Raw genomic sequence first — 23099 nt, forward strand, 5'->3', positions numbered from 1 at the left:
TGGAGTAAAAAGTACAATATTTGCCTTGATGTAGTGAAGTAGAAGAATAAAGTGTACTGCTTGAGTATCTAGAGGTAAAGTTGGAGATTTGTACAGGTTAAAATGATTATTTCTTTCCTTGTCAATGAAAGGAATTGCTTTACTTACTTTATTTTCAATTCATTTTTTAACTAATTTCATGAATAAAACAGTTTTTTATTTATTTATGGAAAACAACACAGACATTTTCTGGGTGACCCGACAGTTGAGACTTAATAAATATTATGTCAGCTAAACATCAGCATGTTAGCACCATTGTTCCCAAGTGGGTCAATGACGATATCTAGCCCACTGTCAGTTGGTGTATCCAGTAATTTTTTTCCCATAAAAATCTGATTATATACAGGAAAATAAATGTGAACTAAAATGAGAAAAAAATACAATCCACGTTTACATTTTAACACTATGGTTTATAATAAATTGTACATAATTTGTCAAAGTTTTAGAAAAAAAATGATTGTATTGAGAATATGTTCTGCTCAATATTGACGAAATGTGTAAATGTAGAAATACAAAAAAAAAAAAATTGATGTTTTTTAAAATGAAGTAATTATATGTGTAAGTCCACTTAAATACAATGAAGGTGGATGAAGTATTTAATATGTAAAAATTAATTTTGTGGTTACACCATTTGACATCCTGCCAACCCTTATTTGTCACTGACCTAAATATAGCCTCACAGTGATACTAGCATCTTGTTTGTGTTGAACTGCATTTATTGTAGAAGACTTCCACTGGATTTAACTAGGATATTTGTGTTTTATATTGTTAAAAACTGCAGTGGCACAAAAATGTGCACTCAGGGCAGCTTTTAGTCAATCTTTAGTTAAACTCACTGTTTTAACAAATCACTTGCGTCTCTTCGCTTGGATTTAGGTTTTTCATCCTGAAAATAAAATAATCCCTAAAAAATCTGTCTTGTTTTTCAGGTTTTTTTCAGCTGCTTTATCATCAGAACAAGACTCTTTTTGAAAGAAACCCAACCTGCCATATTTAAGTATCTTAAGGTATAAACATGGTTCAGATGTCTTGGGTAAAGGAAAAAATTTCACTTTGTACGGGTTGATCTGCTGGAATTAAGAACTCCAGAAATGCAGGAGCTGTACATTCCTTCTTCAAAACCACAGTGAAGGCGCCCTGCAGCTTGCAGATAACCTCCAGCACAGTTTGAATGTTAAGCAGGTTGCTGCTCGCAGTGTGCTCTTCTGTAATCCAATAAACATTTTTGTCAAGGCGGTATTGGAGCTTAAATTGTCACTGGTAGATATAAAGCCATATGTTGCTGCTAAATGCTGGTGTAGCCCTTTAACACTCCTTTTAATGCTTCTTTACAAACTTGCTAAACAATTCATTTATTTGGTTCTCAATGTTTCGAGAATAATGAACAAACCTCCTCCTCCAACTGGTTATTTGTACTTGAAAATAGAGAAATAACAGAGTTTTAATATGTAATATTTGACTTTAATTTAGTCTTAAAGCATTTTGCTGTTTTCAGCCTTGAAATGGAGAATGTTGAGTAGTACAAAGCGTTATTGTTTTTCAGGCTTATATCTTTTAAAAGCAGAATAATACATTCAGCCACAGAAAACACAACACTTGCTGACAATGACGAATGACTCAACATGATTCATTGGCTCTGATTTTTTGTTTTGTTCTTTTACAGTAAATGCAAGTCCCTTTTAGTTTGAGCATTTTATTTTTGTTTTATTCTGCACTTGATCAAATCCCACATACTTTTTTCCTAATTGCCTACACTCAAGTCATCGTCCTACGCTGCATCCATCTGGCACACCACTAGGCTCACAGAAAACACTATTCTTACAATTAGGAACATGCAATGTGGAGCTTCGATCATTAGTCAGTTGAAAGAGATTTAATCTGCAGCTATTTTAAAAAAAAAAGCCATTTTAATTTTAATACTAGCAATGTCCTATGTTTTTAGGCTCTCAAGTTTGAGAAATTTGAGAAGCTATTTTGGCATTTTTAAGAACATTTTTTTCTTTTATGTCTTATATACTAAAATAATCGATATTTGATCTCAGGTTACATTACACAACGAATTAACGAAAACTAAAATTGACAAAACATTTTCGTTAACTTAAATAAAAATAAAAACTGGAGTTTTTAAAAAAAAAAAGATAACTAACTGAAACTGTATTTTGTGGTTACAAAACTAACTAAAACTAACTAAGATTATAGTGAAAATGTCCTTCGCTTTCGTCTTTGTCAATTTTTTTCATACGTAAACCTTTTTGGTTAATATGAAATCTATTTCATCTATCTGGTTTTATGACTTAATAAACTTATTGGATCTGAGATGGAATTAATAAAAGGAAATAAAGGCAACATTTATTGTGACTTTTTTTTGGACTATTATAACCTTAACAGACACCTGGTAACAACTCATGTTGTTTTATCCAATAATATCCAATATATGCCAGTATTTTCCAACTCATCAAGTCTCTTCTGTAGTGGAATCAAAACTCAAGGCCATTTTTGGTCTCTTTTTGCAATATTGACAAACTAGTAAACTAGGATGTGGGTGAATGTCATGTTATTCTATTGCATACCTTTGATTGGTTAACAGATGACTCAGTGCTTATTGGGAAACATCTTTGCCTCTGTCGATTACGGCTAACAGCAAAAACAACTGCTTTTCAACACAGATTTATGGAATATTATCCACACAATTCGACAGTCATTGGGTTTGTTCACTTTGAAAAGGCACAGTTGTTCCATGCTGGATTACAAAGTTTCTAAAAGGGATATGATCATATGAGGGGCCGTATGGACCATAATTCATTCTACCCTCTCACATACACACAAAATACCTCTCACATTCACAAAGAATACCTCACACATTCACAAAAATGTGTGAATGTGAGAGGTAATATTGTGAATGTGAGAGGTAATATTGTGAATGTGAGAGGTAAAATCGTGTACGTGAGAGGTAAAATTATGAATGTGAGAGGTAAAATTATAAATGTGAGAGGTAAAATTGTTAATGTGAGAGGTAAAATTTTGAATGTGAGAGGTAAAATTGTGAATGTGAGAGGTAAAATTGTGCATGTGAGGGGTAAAATTGTGAATGTGAGAGGTAAAATTGTTAATGTGAGAGGTAAACTAGTGAATGTGAGAGGTATTTTTTTTGTGAATGTGAGAGGTTAAATTGTGAATGTGAGAAGTAAAATTGTTAATGTGAGAGGTAAAATTGTTAATGTGAGAGGTAAAATTGTGTATGTGAGAGGTAAAATTGTGAATGTGAGAGGTAAAATTGTGAATGTGAGAGGTAAAATTGTGTATGTGAAAGGTAAAATTGTTAATGTGAGAGGTAAAATAGTGAATGTGAGAGGTATTTTTTGTGAATGTGAGAGGTAAAATTGTGAATGTGAGAGGTAAAATTGTGTATGTGAGAAGTAAAATTGTGAATGTGAGAGGTAAAATTGTGAATGTGAGAGGTAAAATTGTGAATGTGAGAGGTATTTTTTGTGTATGTGAGAGGGAAGCCCATACAGCCCCTCAATTAATCGCAACATCACACTCGTTTGAAAGCTGTGACGAAGTGGTGGCAATTTATAATAAATCTCACCAGCAGCTTTCCAGAGTTTTTTCCAAAAATAATAATAAGGTAACTTTGACGTCGTAGACGACGTTAAGCTTACTGTTATCAAGATGGCACACCGGCAGATGCAGACACATTCACTGTAACGGTCATCATATCTGCAATCTGGATCTCAAGTGTCACATTAGTTCTCCTAATAAACATCTGTGTAATGATGATCTGTCAACTCTTCCTTCTTTGTATGCTTCATTATTTTTTCCCTCCCTTTTGATGGGCAACTAGAAGAATCTACTGTGAGGTGTTTCTATGATTTTTCATGCATTTAATTGAGAAAAAAATAAATAATTATAGGACCAAATGAAAGAAATAACACATGACGGGGGTGCTGTTTGAACACTTTTTGAAGGCTGAGATTAGCATTGAAATGTGTCATATGAGCCTGAGATTCATGAGAAAACTCCACACATGGTGTCAGTAAGGGATTATTATTTCTGAATGTTTTATTCAATGTTTAGATTAATTTGATGCATCTGAATTAGTCTGTGGAGATAGATAGATAGATAGATAGATAGATAGATAGATAGATAGATAGATAGATAGATAGATAGATAGATAGATAGATAGATAGATGGATAGATAATACTAACAAACTTTCATTTACACTTTCACACTTTCAAGTAAAATTTTTGCATGCATGACTTTACTGGTATTGCTACTTTTAATGAATTCAAATATTTGAGTAGTTCTTCCACCAGTTCTGCTAATATGCATTAGAAGAAAAAAAAAGATTATTTCAGTCTGAATATTTGTCTCTGTGGTAATTAAAAGAACAGAGTCTTCCATTCTTAGCAACACAGACGCATATATACGTATATACAGTATATATATATATATAAAAATATATATATATATATATGTTCACACGCACATACTATATTTACAGCATGAGTCATGCTTGGAGGTGGGCTAGTTCACTTTGACAGGATAAGAAATGGGGCGGTTTGAGAGCATGAAATGAAAACCACTAAAGAGGGCAGCTCCTGAAGACACACCACCACCACCACTACGCAGTGATGGGGCTCAGCTGCTCAATAACCCGAGTGTACGTCTGGTTCTACATCATGTGTGAAACAAGTAGTTTTAATCCTGACATGCTCGGCAGACACACCGGACAGAAACAACTACAGAAACATCACCACAGACCGAGAAATGCTCACAAATCCAGCTCGAGTCAGACATCTCGATAGCTTGAGCCGAGGAATGCAAACAGCAACACTCTCTGATCTTCAAAGCTCCCAGGTATGTTGGCAGACAGATGGCAATCAAACCCAAACACAGGGACGGGTCAGGGACAGGGCAAGACAATAATCAGAGGGACCACATACACACAGCAGACAAAATAATAACAGTAGCAGGGGGAAAAGAGAGGGAGAGGGGGATAGCAGAGAAGATAGCACAGGCCATCGTACGGACTCGACGAGGGTAGAAGCAGTCTCACAGACCTGATCAGCGAAAATCCTGGTTTTTGGCTCAATGATGGGTCCTCCTCCCCTTAACTCATCCTCCACAGCCATGAGTCTTGGAAGCAGAGAAAGAGAGAGAGGGGGGAAGGGGAGGGGGGGTTGACAGAAAGAGAGGGAGTATTATGAATCCAAGATGATACTTAACAAGAAGGTTGAGCAGGTGCATCTCCAACATCTGTCTCAACAACCCCACGGCGATAAGACGTGGGTTACCTGTATCTTAAATCCCAAGTCTGATAGGCAGCTTAATCTGTTAAGCCCATGCAAATGTTGAGCAGCAGCAAACCCAAGCCATGCTTTCTGAGGCACTGCCAGTTTTTACTGGTGGAGCCTTTTTCTTTCTTCTCGGCCCCCATGGGATTCATCAAAGCATTTTTGCTCAATTTAAGGTGTTTTCAAAGTGCAATTACGGCCAACTGTAGACAATTAGGCCATGTGAAGTGAGCGGTTCAGTAGCAGATCCCGATCATCCCCAGGGAATTGCCCATCTTATGTAATATGGACGGACCAAGGCACTGGTGGAAAATCCTTTGACTAATCAGTTCAAAGACTCCGCTCACAGATATGAGCGAGCTTACTGGTGGAGTTTTCATGAGCCATCGAACAATGCAGGTTTCCCAGCTCTCATGATTATCCAAGTGCCAGGGATTTACTCCAAAAAGGGTCATTCAAGGATATTTCTCATACGGGGTTATCTCGCAGTTACACAGCCAACTGGCTCAACTGTGAATATTGCTACGGTGGTGACAAATGCCAAATAGAAGTTAGTGTGAATAAAAGAAACCCTCTTCACATGATTTCAATGGCTTTCCTTCATGACTTTCCATCTGTTTTGCAAGATTTTATAGCAGCACAATGAAAATTGTTGCAAGTCGGTGACATGCAGTAAGCTTGTTGGAATATTATTCTTTTATAATCATGCACAAAGGAGTAACTTTATGTTAATTGTCTGGTCGTGACTCGTGTGTTCATTAAGCCACCAAGACAATCAAATGAGCAACATTTAATCGCCACCATGTCTCAATGAAGAGTGAATAGACCACGCATCCAGTCATGTTGTGTCACTCAATCCAATGCACACTCATATTGTTTTATTCAGAACACAGAGAGGCACATGTTTGACAATAAAGAACGAAAATCCACAGGTGAAGTTTCAAACATAAGTGTTTGGATGTTTTATTCCATAAATAATGTACAGTGTTAAGAGTTATTTTTACAAAAGAAGAGAAAAGAAAAAGAGTCAATCATACTGTAAAGCACACACAGAAATATAAGCACTGTCCCAAAAAACAATGGAATGTAACATGGGTATACAGCATTAAGATTTTGACATGACTTCAAGAGGCAGACAATGATTCATGTGGGTGATATGTTACAAAAGAAAAGAAAAAGTTGAGCTTTTTATATCCAGTTGTACTTCAAGTAGTGTGCTTTTGAGGTCAAGTCGTACATGTAGTCAAAACAATGTGTGTGTCTACCAACATGAGGTCACAATGTCTGAATATTTTGCTACAGAGAAAAAAGGCAAGAGACAAAGATGTCAAATAGGATGAAAAGTTGATGTAAAGTCAACAACAGACCTGGATCAAACAGCAGCTGCAAATACTTTCTTTTTCTTTGCAACATAAAGTTGTTTGACTGAAACTTACCTTCAACATGGGAGCTCATGCAGCAGACCCCCACCCATCCCCGCCGGTTCAAACTAATTATTTGCAACTATTTGACACAGGTCTGTATAAAAGTGAGTATAAACCCTTGGCTGTTGCTACAAGCCATGTCAATCAGACCAATATAGATCACACACACATCAAGCCAAAACTCATCACCACTATGAATTCATTTGCAAGATTTAAACAATAAGTTTTGCTGTGTTACAATCTATACAGCCTATCAATATAGTCTTGCTACAAAGAAGAGGCGGATATACTGACACCAGAATGTTATCTATATCTCTGGGGAGGGAAACAGAAAATAAAATGGTTGCCCTTTTTAATAATAATATCTAAATCATAGCGTAGCTGCATAATGACAGTACTGTCTACCTTTCTTATTAAAACAACTATTCTGATCACCATGTCACTGGACACCACCAATGACGGACTGCAGGTCAAAAAGCATACCAAGCATATACAGCAAAATCATACAGATAGAAGAAAACCTTTTTTTCGCCTTTAATTATTATAATAAATAATATCCAATGCAGTCATTTTTAAATGCAGATAAATTCACAAACACCAAAAACAAGTTGAGAAACTTAAGAACACACTTTGCAGAACATACTGTTGTCAAGGAGTCACGTCATTGTTGTCATGTTGTCTCTGCATTTTACAGTATTCCAGGTCTTTATTTTTTCGGTTTAGATACTGTGGACGGCACCTGGTTAAAGATTTTGGCAGGAAGTTACTGTTTCTTTATGTACACAAGATGCATACAATATATCTCTGCAGGATCCTGCGTGTGCATCTGCACAGACAGCACATGTAGACATATTGTGTCATATCTATTATTGCGCTTCTCCCGCTAAAAGGTTAGCTATTGCAAGGTTAATATAATTATCTCACTCTCAAACAGAATTCATATATATTTCATATATCATTATTGTTATGGCTCTTGCATCACAGACTATAATATGCTATGGATTACAGTTAAAAATAGATTATTACTATGACAGGTGCAATTAAGACCATTGATTTTTTTCCCCTACTGCTAACTCAGCAAACAGCTTGGGGAAGATAAATAGTTTATATCTATGGTTAACAAAATGCATTAAAATATTTTGAGAAGAAAAAAAATAGAGAGCCTGCAGCCAACTAATGGGATCAACCACCCGAAAGAAAAATATAGATACAAGTGCTACAGGTAAAGTGGATTCAGTGTTTTAAGTGGATTTAACCTAGCATGACCTATAAACTCAATATTTGGCTTTGGTTTAAATTAGGTTGTTGAGGAAAATAAAGTGTATCTCGTCCAATGACAGATATTGGATTTGCTCTGAGCTTAAAATAAAGTTTATGCACAGAACATTAAGGCTTCTCTGAAAGGAAAATCTCCGAAACACAATGCTAAGTGTTTGAGTTCTGCAGATAGAGAGATTTTTTCAAGCCTACACAGGAGCCATATGTACGCTCCTTTTTTGCAGAACCTGAGCTTGTATTTGCATCCCATAGTGAAAATTTAACATAAAAGTCAATTTAAGATGATGGAATATCACATAAGGTTATGGTTACATTTGTCTTTTCACTAATAATTTAGTCCCATGGCCTGAGACCATTCACACTTTGTTTGCGTTACTCATACATGCGTTAAAATTAAAAATCCAGACAATGCAAGTGTTGCAATGCGTTCGATGAAATGGTCTGGCTCAGTAAATTGTGAGTAAAACTGACTTGGAAGCATCCAGATCTGCTACGTAATTCGTCCTTGTGTGGTCAGATGATAAAAGTCACACAGGATGCATGTGTAGATATCATGTTCCTGCACACTATGCTGTGTGTGTGTGTGTGTGTGTGTGTGTGCAGCAGATTTACTCGTTTGCTTTAAGCTCCAGTGGAGCGATAATTAATAGTTTGGCTCTAAGTGCTCTGATAAAATTTCTCTTTTATGTGGTATATTCCCGTTACGCCTTCATGCTTGAATCTTCATCACTCTTTGTGATTTTCTCCCCTCTTCATATTACACCATAGCATCATATGAAAAAAAAAAGGTATCGCTCCCCATGTAGAAAGATACATCAGCAGTCCTTCAGTGAACATTGTTCACCTCGATTTCAAATGGAAGAGCTACTATGACACCGTGGTCTTCCATAGTCCTGTGCCTGGAGGTCCAAAACAATGTGTTGCTTTACAAAGTGCAGACATGTTTCTGAAGTTATTAATATTTTCAATCCTCTTGTGCTTTTACTGTGCAATCTCGTGGGAGAGTCAATTGAAAATCAAGCTAAGTGGAATCATCTGAAACGATCCCGAGATCCAGTTAAAAGCTGAGTTCATAAAGATAGCTGATGGTACGTGCAGCAGCACAAGGATAGGATGGGAGGGAGTTTATATACAAGGTTAGAGCGTTTAGAGATGTTCCCCATAAAAGACGAGCAGGACTGTCTCTGTCTTCATCCCATGTCTTCTTTCCTGGAGTGGATTAGAAGTGGCAATATTCTCTGTCACACGTATCCACCCTTCAGCTGCAGACCACAGACTATGTGAACAAGAAAATATTGTACTCCTTTTCTTACAGAGCCTATTTTATCTGAACTCTCTCCACAATAAAAGCATAAACTCAATTTGGGCAGCATTGCTAATGTTCAGTCACACTTAAAAATGTTCAAGGAACACAGCAAACATTTGGTTTTCTCTCCTGAACACAACTGAGATACGATCGATGTTCCACTCCTCTTTCCCCATCAGCTGCTTAATTTTGTGGTTTGATCAATAAAAACTTAAGACTGCACTCCACCGTTACAAATTCACACAAGCACTCAGTAATATTAGGACTCAGCTGGAGCTCCACACTCATTCAAATGTGATGCTCTTGAATAACAAGTAAACCACATTATGATAGAAGAGCTTAGAGGAGAATGAAAGACTCCTTTGTCCGGCTCAAAAAAGAAAAAACAAACAAACAACAAGGGAACATGCCCTGCACGCTTATCAAAGAAGATCGTCTCTGTCTTCCTTATATTAGTCTCTCATTTAATTTGTCACTCATTACATGTCTACAGCTTTGGCTCTCAATATACAGCACAGCTCCCAGGGCTGTCGCACTTAATGAAACTGAAACAAACCTCCTACTCTTCAATATTCTTTTCAAGATAGCCACTGTAAATAGGGTCCTATTCCATTATGCAATATATGTATTTTAGGAAAAAAACATCACAGCTTGAAGTTCATTTTTAACACAAAAGAATCCAACATGTTAAAGTCGTAGTGTGTCAACCACAACTTCTTCTGCTTCTACCTACTCCTCAGAAGCATCATAATGCATTTAAAGAAAACTCATATTCACTAAAGGTGTCACAATATACAAAGATGAAGTCAATGCGGCCCGTCAGCAGCCTCCCTATAAAAGACCACATGACGTCTTAGCTGTCTTTTGCCCTCCATCCCAACAACAGCCTCCATTTACCTGCTAATTATTCCTTTAATTTGGGAGTCTTTCTCCACTTGCTGTTGCCGTAGCTTCCTCTCACTGTCGTCCAGTCGGTTCTGGTACTGTAGGAGGATCTTATTGGTCTGCTGCTCCTGCGTGAGGAGCCGCCGCTCGTACTCCTCCAGCTTTTTGTGGGACATCACCAGGCGGTCCTTCAGGGAGTTGATCTCCTCCTCGTACTCCTTTACCTTAGGCAGAGATATGGACAGAGAGTGAGAAAAGGCTGAGAAATGTCTTCTCTCTCCCAGGGCTGCAAGAACAGAATGATGTCTGTAAGAGCCATTTTGCTTTGACTGTTTATTTGTTTGTTTGTTTGTTTGTTTGTTTGTGCCTCCCACCACCGGGTGGAGAAGAGCGCTCATTATGTGTTCTGGAACCTGGTCTCACAGGAATCCGTGAAATAGCCACGGATTCGCTTAACTCAAAATCTGTGGAATAGCCACGGAGCTGAGCAGGTGCATCTCCAACATCTGTCTCAACAACCCCACGGCGATAAGACGTGGGTTACCTGTATCTTAAATCCCAAGTCTGATAGGCAGCTTAATCTGTTAAGCCCATGCAAATGTTGAGCAGCAGCAAACCCAAGCCATGCTTTCTGAGGCACTGCCAGTTTTTACTGGTGGAGCCTTTTTCTTTCTTCTCGGCCCCCATGGGATTCATCAAAGCATTTTTGCTCAATTTAAGGTGTTTTCAAAGTGCAATTACGGCCAACTGTAGACAATTAGGCCATGTGAAGTGAGCGGTTCAGTAGCAGATCCCGATCATCCCCAGGGAATTGCCCATCTTATGTAATATGGACGGACCAAGGCACTGGTGGAAAATCCTTTGACTAATCAGTTCAAAGACTCCGCTCGCAGATATGAGCGAGACTCCGCTCGCAGATATGAGCGAATCACTCAAATTTCCGTGAAACTGACACAGATTTCGCTACAATGCAAGTTAATGACAGTCATATCCCGTGGCTATTCCATGGATATTTTTTCCTATTGGTTTGTTCCAAGTCATGTGACTTTCAAGGTTCTGGCGGTCAGAACAAAAAACATGGCGGACACTTCTCTCATTTTTAGTGAAAAAAATCAATATTTTGACTTAGTTTCTGCATACAAATGGATTTTGATCACATTTCAAGCGAGAAATATATGTTTTATTTTATTAATATTCACTCAGTGAATGTACATAATCACTTTGTATGTTGGAATAGCCACTGGATATGACTGTCAGCAGCCCTAGGAATTTCTCTGTTCTTGACACATCTGAGCAGAACTTATGATTGGTCAGAAATCTGAATTTGAATGAGACGTGTGCTACAGTGGGTTATAATGGTTTTGGATTTTTCATTAGTTTTAGTTTTAATTTTGTTGTCAATTTTTGTTTTCAAATTCAGTTAGTTTTAATTCGTTTTTAGAGTGAGTTTGCTAGTTTTAATTCGTTTTTATTTTTTGGAAAATGCTTAGTTTTAGTTTAGTTTTTATTAGTTTTAGTTTAAGTGTTAGATTTTTTGTAATGGGGTATTTGTTGGGTGCCAGATTAAAAAAAGTCACAATAAATGTTGCCTTTATTTCCTTTGTCTTAATCATCTCAGCCCCAATAAGTTTATTAAGTCATAAAACCAATTTCATATCAACCAAAAGGTTAACATATGAAAAAAGTTGACAAAGATGAAGGACATTTTCACTGTAATTTTAGTTAGTTTTGTAACCACAAAGTACAGTTTCAGTTAGTTCTCGTTTTTTTAAAAACTCTTGTTTTTATTTTTATTTGAGTTAACCAAAATGTTTTTTCAATTCTAGTTTTTGTTAGTTTTCGTTAACCATAATAACCTTGGGAGGGCCCTGTGAGGACTTCCCAGGAGTTCTGCAGTGGAGTTTCTCATGAAGTATGAAATGTCCTGACCAGAAAGACCTTTTTCTTATTTTTGCCACCTCGAGAACAAGAACATATTTCTCTCTTCTCGAATATGTAAAGGGTTTAAGTGCGGAATGTTTAATCTGAGTGTTTAGTGTTTACATGCCTTGAGGATTCTTTATGCACATTTATGAACTTAAAAGACAAACTGAAAAGTAAAAATAAACACCTCCAAATATTCATGTACAGTGAATTTACCAAACACTAAAAAAGATTTGAACACTTTGCTGATGATGAAGTTTTTTCCCACACTGTTTGAGACCTCTGGCCTTCTGTTTTAAGAGCAGATCTGAGTGCCATCTGCTCACCAATGATAGACATGACTCAACATTCCTCGAAGCATTAATTCGATTTTTTATTTTTTTATTTTAAGGGCAGTTTTGAAACTTTATGACTTGATAAGTTAAACTCACCCTGTCCATGCGTGACTCATCCATGCTCTTCGAGTACTCCTTCAGTTTGAACTCTTCACGGTCAATCCGCGAACTTTCAATGTCAGCCGATAGGTGAGGCATGTTGGAGACCCAGGCCACTGTCCGCTCGTTGGCTGGGGTCGGGGGGTTGAGGCTAGACGGAGACCCAGAGACCTGGGGAGAGAGGCCGGCACGCTGAATGTGAGAACATGAGTTCAGATCTGAATTATGTTCCCAACACAAACAATATTGTAATAGTGGATTTAACCCATAAGAAGCCATGGTGACACCTGTGTAACAAACACTTTAAATCTTCTAGAATCTCACATATTCAGCTTTATGCTTCACATTAACTCATTAAATCCCAAAGTGACGTATACTCAACACCCTGGTGTGGTGGTCATGTGACTGTGACAAGAAGTGACTTCTCCAAAATGTGTCTGTGACTGGAAACAGAAATATGAAAAAGTAGCTAATTTCAAAAAGCTTATTTTTTGTTACTAGGCTAAGTTTAAACCCATTTAACAATTCAATGGTGTCCTTTATTGCATTTAACTTGTTCTGACCATATTTCCTGAACAAATTAAAGTCACAATTTTGATATATGTTATGGAGATGCAAACAAAAAGGCACATGGTTATTTGTTTTTATTTATTATTTATGCATTATTATTTTGTTAAATAAAAACAAATCTGAAAAATAATTTGTTTTTAAACAGCACTATTAATGTCACAATTGATAAATGTTGTGGCGATGTAAAGAAAAAGGCAAATTTGTGTTTCTGTAAGCAGAAAATGTGTTTAGTTTTTTTTATTAAATAAGAAATATTATAAACATAAATACCATGAACACCCATTGTAACTTATATGTCACATCACAGATCTTTTGACAATTAGGGATAGTATTTTTTTTTAGAAAAAATCATTAATGTGTTCTATGTGGTCCACTTGGTCAACATTGGTGTAGACCCAAAGCAATTTGCATTTTTCGATTGTAAAAATGTGCGGCTTATATTAAGACATTTTTTTTTTACTTTTTTGTGCATCATAGCTTACAAAATCTACAGCACGGCACCTTAACCTCTACATTTTTGCCAACTTTAAGTCTAGTTTTAAGTTTCCCTAGCTTTGGATTCCAAATCTCCTGAGATATTTGTCAAGTGTCAGGCCTCTCATTTGCACTTTGGTCCTTGCTGCTTTCTGACAAAATCATATTGATTAATGCTAATTTAACCAAATTAAAAATGTAAGAATGACAGAAAACAGTATGTTCAAAGTCTCCTGAGTTGTATATTCTGTGTGCATAATCTATAGGGTGCATTATGATTATGATAATCATGATGATCATAATATCAGTAGAAATCGAATCAGAAAAGATGAATTAATCAAAACAGTATTTCCCTATTTTCCTTTCTGGTGACTTTCCTAAGAATTTAGCCTATATCTACATTTTTCTTATGCTATTTTGACATATACACATAATAAAACATCATGTTTACTATAAACACATTTTTTAAAACAAATCATGTACTTTAACAACATGAATAATAGATTAAAATGTTCCTCGTTCTTCCTCCTTGCCTCAATAAGGTGGCGTGTCTCTTCTGCCATCTACTATACATGATGTGGAACGCTTTGATTGGCTTACAGACATTAAATAATAAACATGTGTGCAGCTGGGATAGTCAGAAGACAGCAGTGATAGATGTAGACTTCATAGAAAAGTTATATCCATTGGAATGAATGAGAGATCTGAGTAGGTAAGTGTTTTTTTTTTCCTGCAGGGGTGCCTTAAAGCTGCATGAGTTCATACATTTTGAGCTGAATACTCATGGAACTCAAGCCTTATTATTAGCAGTATTAGGGCCGTGCTCTATATGAGTCTAATACAATCATTTACACACATTGTTGAGAAATAGTCATGAGCACAGGTGGGTGATTCTCATGAACATGGTACAGTTTATAGCAAAAATCCAAGAGCATTGAATAAATATTTTCTTTGACCCTTTATAACATATACAATCTAAAGTCACTGTTTAATATGAATTTATAATCTATTTTAAAATGTTTAAGGTATTTTCAGACATTTTTAGAGACACTGTGAGTAAAATTCATAACCGTAACACATTTTTAAATAAAAAACAGAACAACAAAAGGGTTTTTTTTTCTTTGGCAAGCACTTAAATGTGCTCAAGGGTAGCTAGTATGACCAAAACGTATTTTATTAAAATATAGACATATTTTAATGCGAAACAATTCTATCATTACTGTAACATTTAACCATTTTTTCTCATCAATTTTCATTCAGATTTTGTTCTTTATACATTGTTAAAAACATTGTTTGATTATATTCTGTTAAAGTATACATTTTTAAACAAATGTATATTCATTTTTATAAAGTTTATTAAATATTTATTGTATATAAGTGTGGGGAAACCATGACATTTTTATCTGGATGCATTACAGTTATGAATTTGTGAATAAAAAAATATGTTTAAAAATATAGAAAATATTATTTTAACACAAAACAATGAATTGTGCCTCATTATGGCTATATTGTTCATTCATATACAAGTGAAATATATTTAGTTTAACCCTCTGGAGTACATCTATTTATTGAAAATACACGTTATTTACAGTAATAACTTTATTTATATATGATTTGTAGACAAGCTGAGAAAGCCAGTTGAAAGTGCATCATAGGAGCTTTCACAGTGTGCCATTTATGTTTCTAGACCATTTTTAAAATGTGAATTTTCTTTCTACAATGATAACTATTACTATTTTAATTTACATGCAAATAGAGTGTTTTGTAGTTTTTTTTCTGCTGTTTTTCTGTGTGTATAAATGGTAAAAAAAAATGGTACATTTCCATAGACACCTGTGTCTTTTGTTTGTATTTTGGGTTTCTGGCAACTTTATACTTTGTTAATTAAAATAAGATGAAAAATCTGACTGGTAGCCAAGTTTGTGTGGAGAAAAGGGAGCCATGCATGTGATGTAAGGACAGACTGAAAGATGCTAAACAGAGACAGAAATGAATGCATAGGAAGTTGACAAATTTGAACCAAAATCTCCTGGACTTGAGAGATTTAATAAAATAAGTCCAGTATAATCTTCACAGACATAACTTAGACTGGCTTCATGAGAATAACCCAGGTGCTGATAGAGAAAAACTGGAGTGCTAAAGGGGAGAATAAAGGGAATTAAATGAATTGAGAGTGTGCAGATGTTACCTGTTTGGTCATGGTGGGTTTGAGCAGGTGCTGCTGTGGAGGCTGTTGCTGCGGGGACTGTTGAGTGCTCTGACTGGTGGTTCCCTGTGGACTCTGGCTCTCCCTGACTGAGCTCTGCTGGTGGGGCAGGCCCGGGGCAGTGTTGTCTTTGACGGACAGCTGCCTGGACCCGTGCTGCCTGCCGCCGTAGCCGGACTCAGGCGACTGGAGGAGATTCCCGCTCGGCGGTCGCGTTTTACCCAGAGCGGTGGGCGCGGCGGCCGCACTGACGGACAGCTGGGACTTGACGCGCTGGGTGGGAGGCGGGGCAACAGAACTCTGGCGCATGGGTTGGACTGTGGAGGGGGGCGTGGTGGCCAGAGAGGAGTGGGAGGTTCCTGTCTGGGAGGTCAAGCCCATCATTTGTTGTTGCTGTTGGAGATTATCCTGAGGGAGAGAAACAGTTCAGAAGAAATTAGCACTTTTGCCCTTTGTTTCGGTTCCTTTTTGGTGCATGTAGAACCTGATAATGTAATAAATTCCCGATAATGTAATAACCCAGATAATGTAATAAAAATCTGCACTTGAGTCCATTGAAAATGTAATAAAACTTATAAAAAAATATACTTTATTACATTATTGGTAAAAAGTGTATTACATTATTGGGAAGTTATTACATTATCAGGTTTTATTACATTTTCAATGGACTCAAGTGCAGATTTTTATTACATTATCGGAGTTATTACATTATCAGGTTCTACAGTGCAGATAATGCTACTTAAAATTTATGTCAGATTGAAAACACCCGTGTTAAAAAAATGCAAGAAGCTGCGATGGTTGGGAGTGATGCTTCAGGTACCAGTGACACAATGAAATACAATCCAGGGAGTTTAGTTTGAGTGATGGATCAATGAGTTTTTCAGTTGAATGTCACCGCCCCACATTCTCTTCCCATGTTTTCTGTCTAAATACTGTCAAGTAACTGTCAGATGTGGGATGCAACTAACGATTTTCACTATTGATTCATCTGTCAGTAATCTGATTAGTCTTTGGGTCTATAAAATGTCAGAGAATGATGAAAAATGTCAATTACAGCTTCCTGAAGGCCAAGGTGATATCTATTTTTGCTCATATTGTACGACCAACGATCCAAAAACCCCATTGAGATTCAGTTTACTCTCACATTAGACTACAAAACCAGCAAATCTTCACAGCTGAGGTGTTGGAGCTTGAGCATGTTAGGCCAGTTTTGTTGGAAAAAAAAGTTGATGGATTCATTTTCTACTGCTAAACTACTAAACTAAGTGAATAATCATTCAAATTAAGGGAAAAATAATTGTTTCGCTCAAATGAAAAAATGTGAACTAATGAAAAAATACCAAAACTAATCTGGCTCCAGTTTCCAACCCAGCTGGCAGAAAAAATATTGGATTTTTCCATTTCTGCAAGCTCCAGAAATTTGGAATTTTAATTTTTTTTCTAACCACAAATGTGTTTCTGATGACGCGTGGTAACTGCTGCTTTAACTATGCTGCAAACACATGACAACAACGATTTCTGCTTTAAACACTTCTATAACTTTGGTTAATGTTAGGCACCAAATCCACTTGATGAGGGTTAGGGTACAAAGAAGTGGGTTAGGCTTAAAAAGTTTCAGATACAAAAACACTAGTTTAGACAAAACGTTTGGCCTCCTGGTCTAAAGTCCTGCTGACTGGGCTGCACTTTCTCAAATTTGAAGAACTGCTGCTTTTATTTGTACGATACACCTCAGGCTCTAGAAAGCTGTGATTGCCATTTCTACTATTTACTACAATTGTATGCACTAAACAACGATGAAACCAATTGTTAGTGGAAGCCCTAATCAGAATAATTCAAAAGAGACATGAAATTCTACACGCAGCGGCTTCAAGAGGTGACGAGAACACAGTGAACAGACATGTACCTGCACGTGCATGGACATCTGCCTGCGTCCATATTCAGCCCTGCTGTAGTCGTCACTGTAGCTGTGTGAGTGGATGATGCTGGGTTGGCCCAGGTGACCGTCCCTGGTCCTGAGGGTGGACAGGTCCTCACTGCGAGAGAACCCCCCATGGGCGAACTGTGGCATGTAGGTCTGGTGAGAGGGATCGGGCTCTGGGGCCAGGAGCAGGGGTGCTGGAGGTTGAGCCCGGCTGTGCTGGTGATGGAGCTGTTGCTGTTGAGGCCCATCAGCGGTCGCCAGATGAAAGAGGGGATTCTGGAAGGAAAGCGGGTAGCGCATGGCGGCGGCCTGCTGTTGCTGCTGCTGGGATAGCGAGTCGGTGGTGGTGCCCATCTGGCTCAGCTGGCTCAGCCGAAGGCCGCCGGACATGCTGGAGCCGCCAGAGCCAGCTGACAACCTCCCACCGGCCCGCAGCTGGCTGCTCAGGCCCGACCCCAGGCCGCCACCGCCTCCGCTGCTCAGCCCTCCGAAGCTGCCCATGCCGGCGATGGAGGCCTGGGAGGAGTTGAGCATGTCCACCGACTGCAGGTTAGACACGCTGTTCATTCGGGAATCCTGGAGGTCCATCATAGATACGCTTTTATTGACACTGAGCACCTAAATAATAAGGGATATGAGAGGCTATTGCGCCCCCTGTTTTTATGTATGTTAGGTGGCCACGGATGATATGGGTGAGGGTGGTGCGGGTGTTTTTACCGCGAGGCCTGGATATCGGAATGCCTCAAAGTATTTCCCAGGAAATACCGCTAGGATGAGTTGCGTGGTGAATCAGTGGAAAAAAAGCAGATGTCATGATATACTACAGCCTCGATCACACCATGGCAGATTCTATTCAGTATGACTAACATGCATGTCATACTAACCTCTAACTTTGGTAAAGGTAGAACTAGTGGATGGGATGATGATTCCCCAAATCAACGTGACAAAACTCACCTTAGGGTCTGGTTCTGTGATGTCCGAGCTGCTCGTGCAGTAGGCCGGGCTGGATCGGGCCAAGGGCGGGCGGGATACATAAAACATGTCTTTGGAGGACGCTCGGTTGGGGTGGTCACGGTCCTGAAAACTCATCTGGGAGCGCGATGGCATGACCCCTCCGGTGGATGTGGGGGAAGGCAAGCGAGTGATATCTATAGAGCTGGAGAACAGCAGTGAGTAAGGCCAACGGCAGCTAAGACAGAAACTAACAAGTAACAATGAGTTGATTCATTAACATGTCAATCTAGGACAGGGATGGGCAACTTGATCATGGAGGGGACTACAATTTTTCATGGACACTACCACAGGGCCACATATAGGACCGTGCACTTCACCAGATATGATGAAACTGCAATTTTAAATATGTTAACAGTGCAGTAACTTAACATATTTCAAGCTCAAATGCATGTATAACAGTATAAATAGGAATACAAAAGGTTTGAAGCAAATACAAAAATAATCACTTACTGTGATTTCTTTTTTTTTTCAGTGCAAGAACAGCAGACCAACATTCATTGCAAGAAGTAATTTAGTGCATTTTTACACTGCACTTTTAAGATTTCATGCTGAAATGCATGTAGTTGTACTGAGGGCCACTTCAAGTGAGGGTGAGGGCCGTATGTGGCCCCCGGGCCTCCAGTTGCCCATCCCTGATCTAGGATATTCTGCAACACATTTCAGGTATTTTTTTTTAAATATATAAGACTTCTTAAATGTGAATATTTACTGGTTTTCTTCATCTTGTACAATAGTAAACATTAAAACAACAACAAATAGATTAAAAAAATCTGAATTTGTAGTTATTTGAAGCAGAAAAAAACAACTATGTTGTGTTTAACGTGGCCCACCTATTAGGATCCCTCATCATGAGATTTTGGAACTCGGACGAGATGCCCCTGTTGAAGAAGGGCCGGGACAGCAGAATGTCTTTCTGCCTGTCCTGCACCCGGTCTTGCTGATGGCTGGGCTGCCTCTGGAGGTGTGGGTTACGCAGGGCCATGCTGATGTCATTCAGGAGGCGGGGCAAAGGACCCAGTTTGATGATGGCATCCTGTGGTTCAAAGAAAACCAGTTTTGCTGAGTTTTGCTGCGGATTTAAAAAATAATTTATATTTGAGTTAGCTAATGTAAGTGCGTGAGGTTTCATTAAAATGCCATATATCCACATCCAACACAGTTAATGACAGGTCAGGGCTGTTTAAAGACTTACAGCCTCATTTAGCAAGAAAGTTTGAGGAGAACTTTTAAAAACCAAATTACTGAACTTGCAACATCTTTAAAATAAATACATATTAAATAAATAAATAAACACGACTTCTCACTTGTTGTGAGAAAGGTGTTCAAAAAAAAAAAAAGGACCCAGGGGAGGGGCTAATATTTCAAGAAAAAAGTAACAGATTTTATGAGATTAAAGTTGCATATCTATGAGAGAAAAAGTAGCAGATTTATGAGATTAAAAGTGATAAATCTACGAGCAAAAAGTAGCAGATTTATGAGTTTAAAAGTTGCAAATCTATGAGAAAAAAGTAGTAGATTTATGAGATTAAAAATTGCAAATCTACGAGCAAAAAGTAGCAGATTTATGAGATTAAAAGTTGCAAATCTACGAGCAAAAAGTAGCAGATTTATGAGTTTAACAGTGATAAATCTACGAAAAAATAAGTAGCAGATCTACGAGAAAAAACTTAGGCTAATGGCTAGTGTTTTTTTTTTTTGAGGAACTACATCAGCACTAAGCTGCCGCATGCCATGTACTATGTCTGCAGGCAGAGACTTCTTCAAATTATACTTTACAATCGGATTTAGCAATAAGGAAATGGTTTAAGCCTAGAATCACCATCTTTTTTCTAATTAAATCTACTTTTTTCACATAGATTTGCCCCTTTAATCGCATAAATTTGCGTCTTTTTCCTCAAAATATTACCCCCCTCCCCCGGGTCCATATTTTTTTTCTCATACTTGGCCGTTATACTCGTAGTTCACTCATCTGTGGAAGTTTAACTTAATTTAAGCTGTAATTACTGGTGATTGTGTACTGGGGTGCATTATGATATCACGTGTAGCTATTTTTTAAGCTATTAAGCTAATATTTATTAAGTGGTTAAAAATACAGCAATATTACCAAATAACAAATTGATAAAAACTCAACTTGTGACTTTAGAGAAATGCTGCCAAAAAAGGACACATATAAATACAAATGTACAAAAATGATTCACGTAACATGACTATGGTCTCTTAAATAGCCTATAAATGTCTGTAACAATAACATGTTGTATTTTGGAGAGAATAACAGTGTAAAAATGGCATAGATGATGTAGATGTTGATCCTGTTTGTGTTTACCTTGCTGAGCTGAGCGATGACCTCCCAGAGGAGGCTGTGGAGGATGGACAGCTCCCTGCCCAGGTCGATGTATCCCTCGAAGCCGCCCGCATTGCTGACGCTGTCCAGGTTGGAGATCTCGTACAGGAACTGCTGCATGGAGGCCCACTCCATCTCTAAAAACTCGTTCATGAAACACATGTACTCCTCTTTATTGCCAAACCTGCAGGTGGGAAAGGAAGGAAAGGCCAAGGGGGAGATAAGTGAAAGGTGAAAGGTTTTAAAGAGAGGAGAGGAAAGGAAAGTGACAGAGGAAATGTAGAAAAAACAAAATGTCAAGTGGACTCATAATTTAAGATAACACTTAAACTATGGTGCTGTTTCTTACACATACTGTTTTTTAAATAACCAATCATTCTAATACACTTTGGTGCAAATAATCACAACATGTTAGTTTAAAATGATATAACAACTCAAAAAATCTTAAATTGGGGAACAGTTTTTTTTTACTAATTGTTAATGTAATATGAGATTTATTTTGTTTCACAATCATTTTTATTGAGTAGGCCTATTTTCTTATTTTCAATTTACTTAAATAATATTATTGATTTGGAAAATTGTATTGAACTTGAATAATTTAGCTTAACTATTGATTATTGAGTAGCGGTTAAAACTTGAACTGGTCCTCGTGCTTTTCTTTCTACCCATGACTCGAAAGTAATTGTAAGTCAATTACCAAGTGAGACTATAAATTAGTTAACGTACAGGAAGACCTGATTTACATTTAAATAGCTTTTTAAGGTACATCTATGTAAGATATCCCAATTTGATTTAGATTGTGAACAAATGTGCTATGTTTCAGGGTTTAGAATAGAAGTGGAACACTGAAATACAAAGTAATAAAGATGTCTAGAGGTGTAACCCTGGGCTCAGTCCTCGGCCAACTGACATTCACTATTTAATAATGTTCCAAATGTTTAATTCCGCCTGTATACAGATAATGCTGCCACTCAAACAGTAGTGTACTGGTTTAGTGACCGGATGTGTAAATTAAATGAAATAGCACTGACTTGGAGAAGTTAGCCAGGTTTTGCACTACTTTGGCGATGAGGGTGAGCGTGCGTGAAGTCTGCTCATCGGGATACTCCTGCGTGAGGTTGAAGAGTGACGGGGACATGATGGCGGGACACAGAAAGCGCAGGAAGAGGGAACCGCTGATGAGGCGGTCTGCGATGTCTTCCCGACCTCTCTCAGCACAGCGCACTCTCCACGAGGCAAAAACTTCCTTGAGCTCTCGAGGGAAAACACTGTAAAGGGGAAATACCACACATCAGGCTCAGGAAACAGGTCAGGGCTGTTTAAAGACTTACAGCCTCATTTAGCAAGAAATTTTGAGGAGAACTTTTTTAAACCAAATTACTGAACTTTTTAATGCAACAGCTTTAAAATAAATATATATTGAATAAATAAATAAATACGACTTCTCACTTGTTGTGAGAAAGGTGTTCACTACAATGCCGTATTAGGGCCAAGTAGGGAAAAGAAAAATTAAGGCCCCAGGGGAGGGTAGCAGATTTATGAGATTAAAAATTGCAAATCTTTGAGAAAAAAGTAGCAGTTTTATGAGATTAAAAGTTGCAAATCTATGAGAAAATAAGTAGCAAATATTTGAGTTTAAAAGTGACAAATCTACGAGAAAAAACTTGAAAAATAGTTATAATAGCTAGTGTTTTGTTTTTCAAGGAACTACATCAGCACTAAGCTGCCGCATGCCATGTACTATGTCTGCAGGCTTCATCAAATTATACTTTGCAATCGGATTTAGCAATAAGGAAATGGTTTTAGCCTAGAATCACCATCTTTTTTTTTCTAATTAAATCTTCTACTTTTTTTTCCTCATAGATTTGCCCCTTTAATCGCAAAAATTTGCGTCTTTTTTCTCCAAATATAACCCCACTCCCCCGGATCCATTTTTTTTTTTTCTCATACTTGACCGTTATACTCGTAGCTCACTCATCTGTG

The 23099-nt window shown here is 37.6% G+C and overlaps 1 protein-coding gene across 8 annotated transcripts in view; it reads right to left on the reverse strand.

Annotated features, from left to right (window-relative positions):
* Positions 1-23099, reverse strand: part of syngap1b (synaptic Ras GTPase activating protein 1b) — a 224429-nt gene that overhangs the window by 16225 nt on the left and 185105 nt on the right. For 5 of the 8 annotated variants that reach the window (XM_059339401.1, XM_059339399.1, XM_059339395.1 and 2 more), the window contains 9 exons: positions 22148-22384; positions 21099-21300; positions 19606-19844; positions 18716-18917; positions 17744-18337; positions 15820-16245; positions 12585-12758; positions 10243-10454; positions 5104-5179 (listed from right to left, as the gene is read on the reverse strand). In XM_059339401.1, the coding sequence (XP_059195384.1) occupies positions 5104-5179; positions 10243-10454; positions 12585-12758; positions 15820-16245; positions 17744-18337; positions 18716-18917; positions 19606-19844; positions 21099-21300; positions 22148-22384 (2362 nt within the window). Of the gene's footprint in view, positions 1-5103; positions 5180-6270; positions 9249-10242; positions 10455-12584; positions 12759-15819; positions 16246-17743; positions 18338-18715; positions 18918-19605; positions 19845-21098; positions 21301-22147; positions 22385-23099 lie in introns of those variants that run through there. The other 3 variants (XM_059339398.1, XM_059339397.1, XM_059339402.1) reach the window with 3 other exon arrangements.

Source organism: Centropristis striata, chromosome 8, assembly GCF_030273125.1.
Source record: "Centropristis striata isolate RG_2023a ecotype Rhode Island chromosome 8, C.striata_1.0, whole genome shotgun sequence".
NCBI lineage: Eukaryota > Metazoa > Chordata > Actinopteri > Perciformes > Serranidae > Centropristis > Centropristis striata.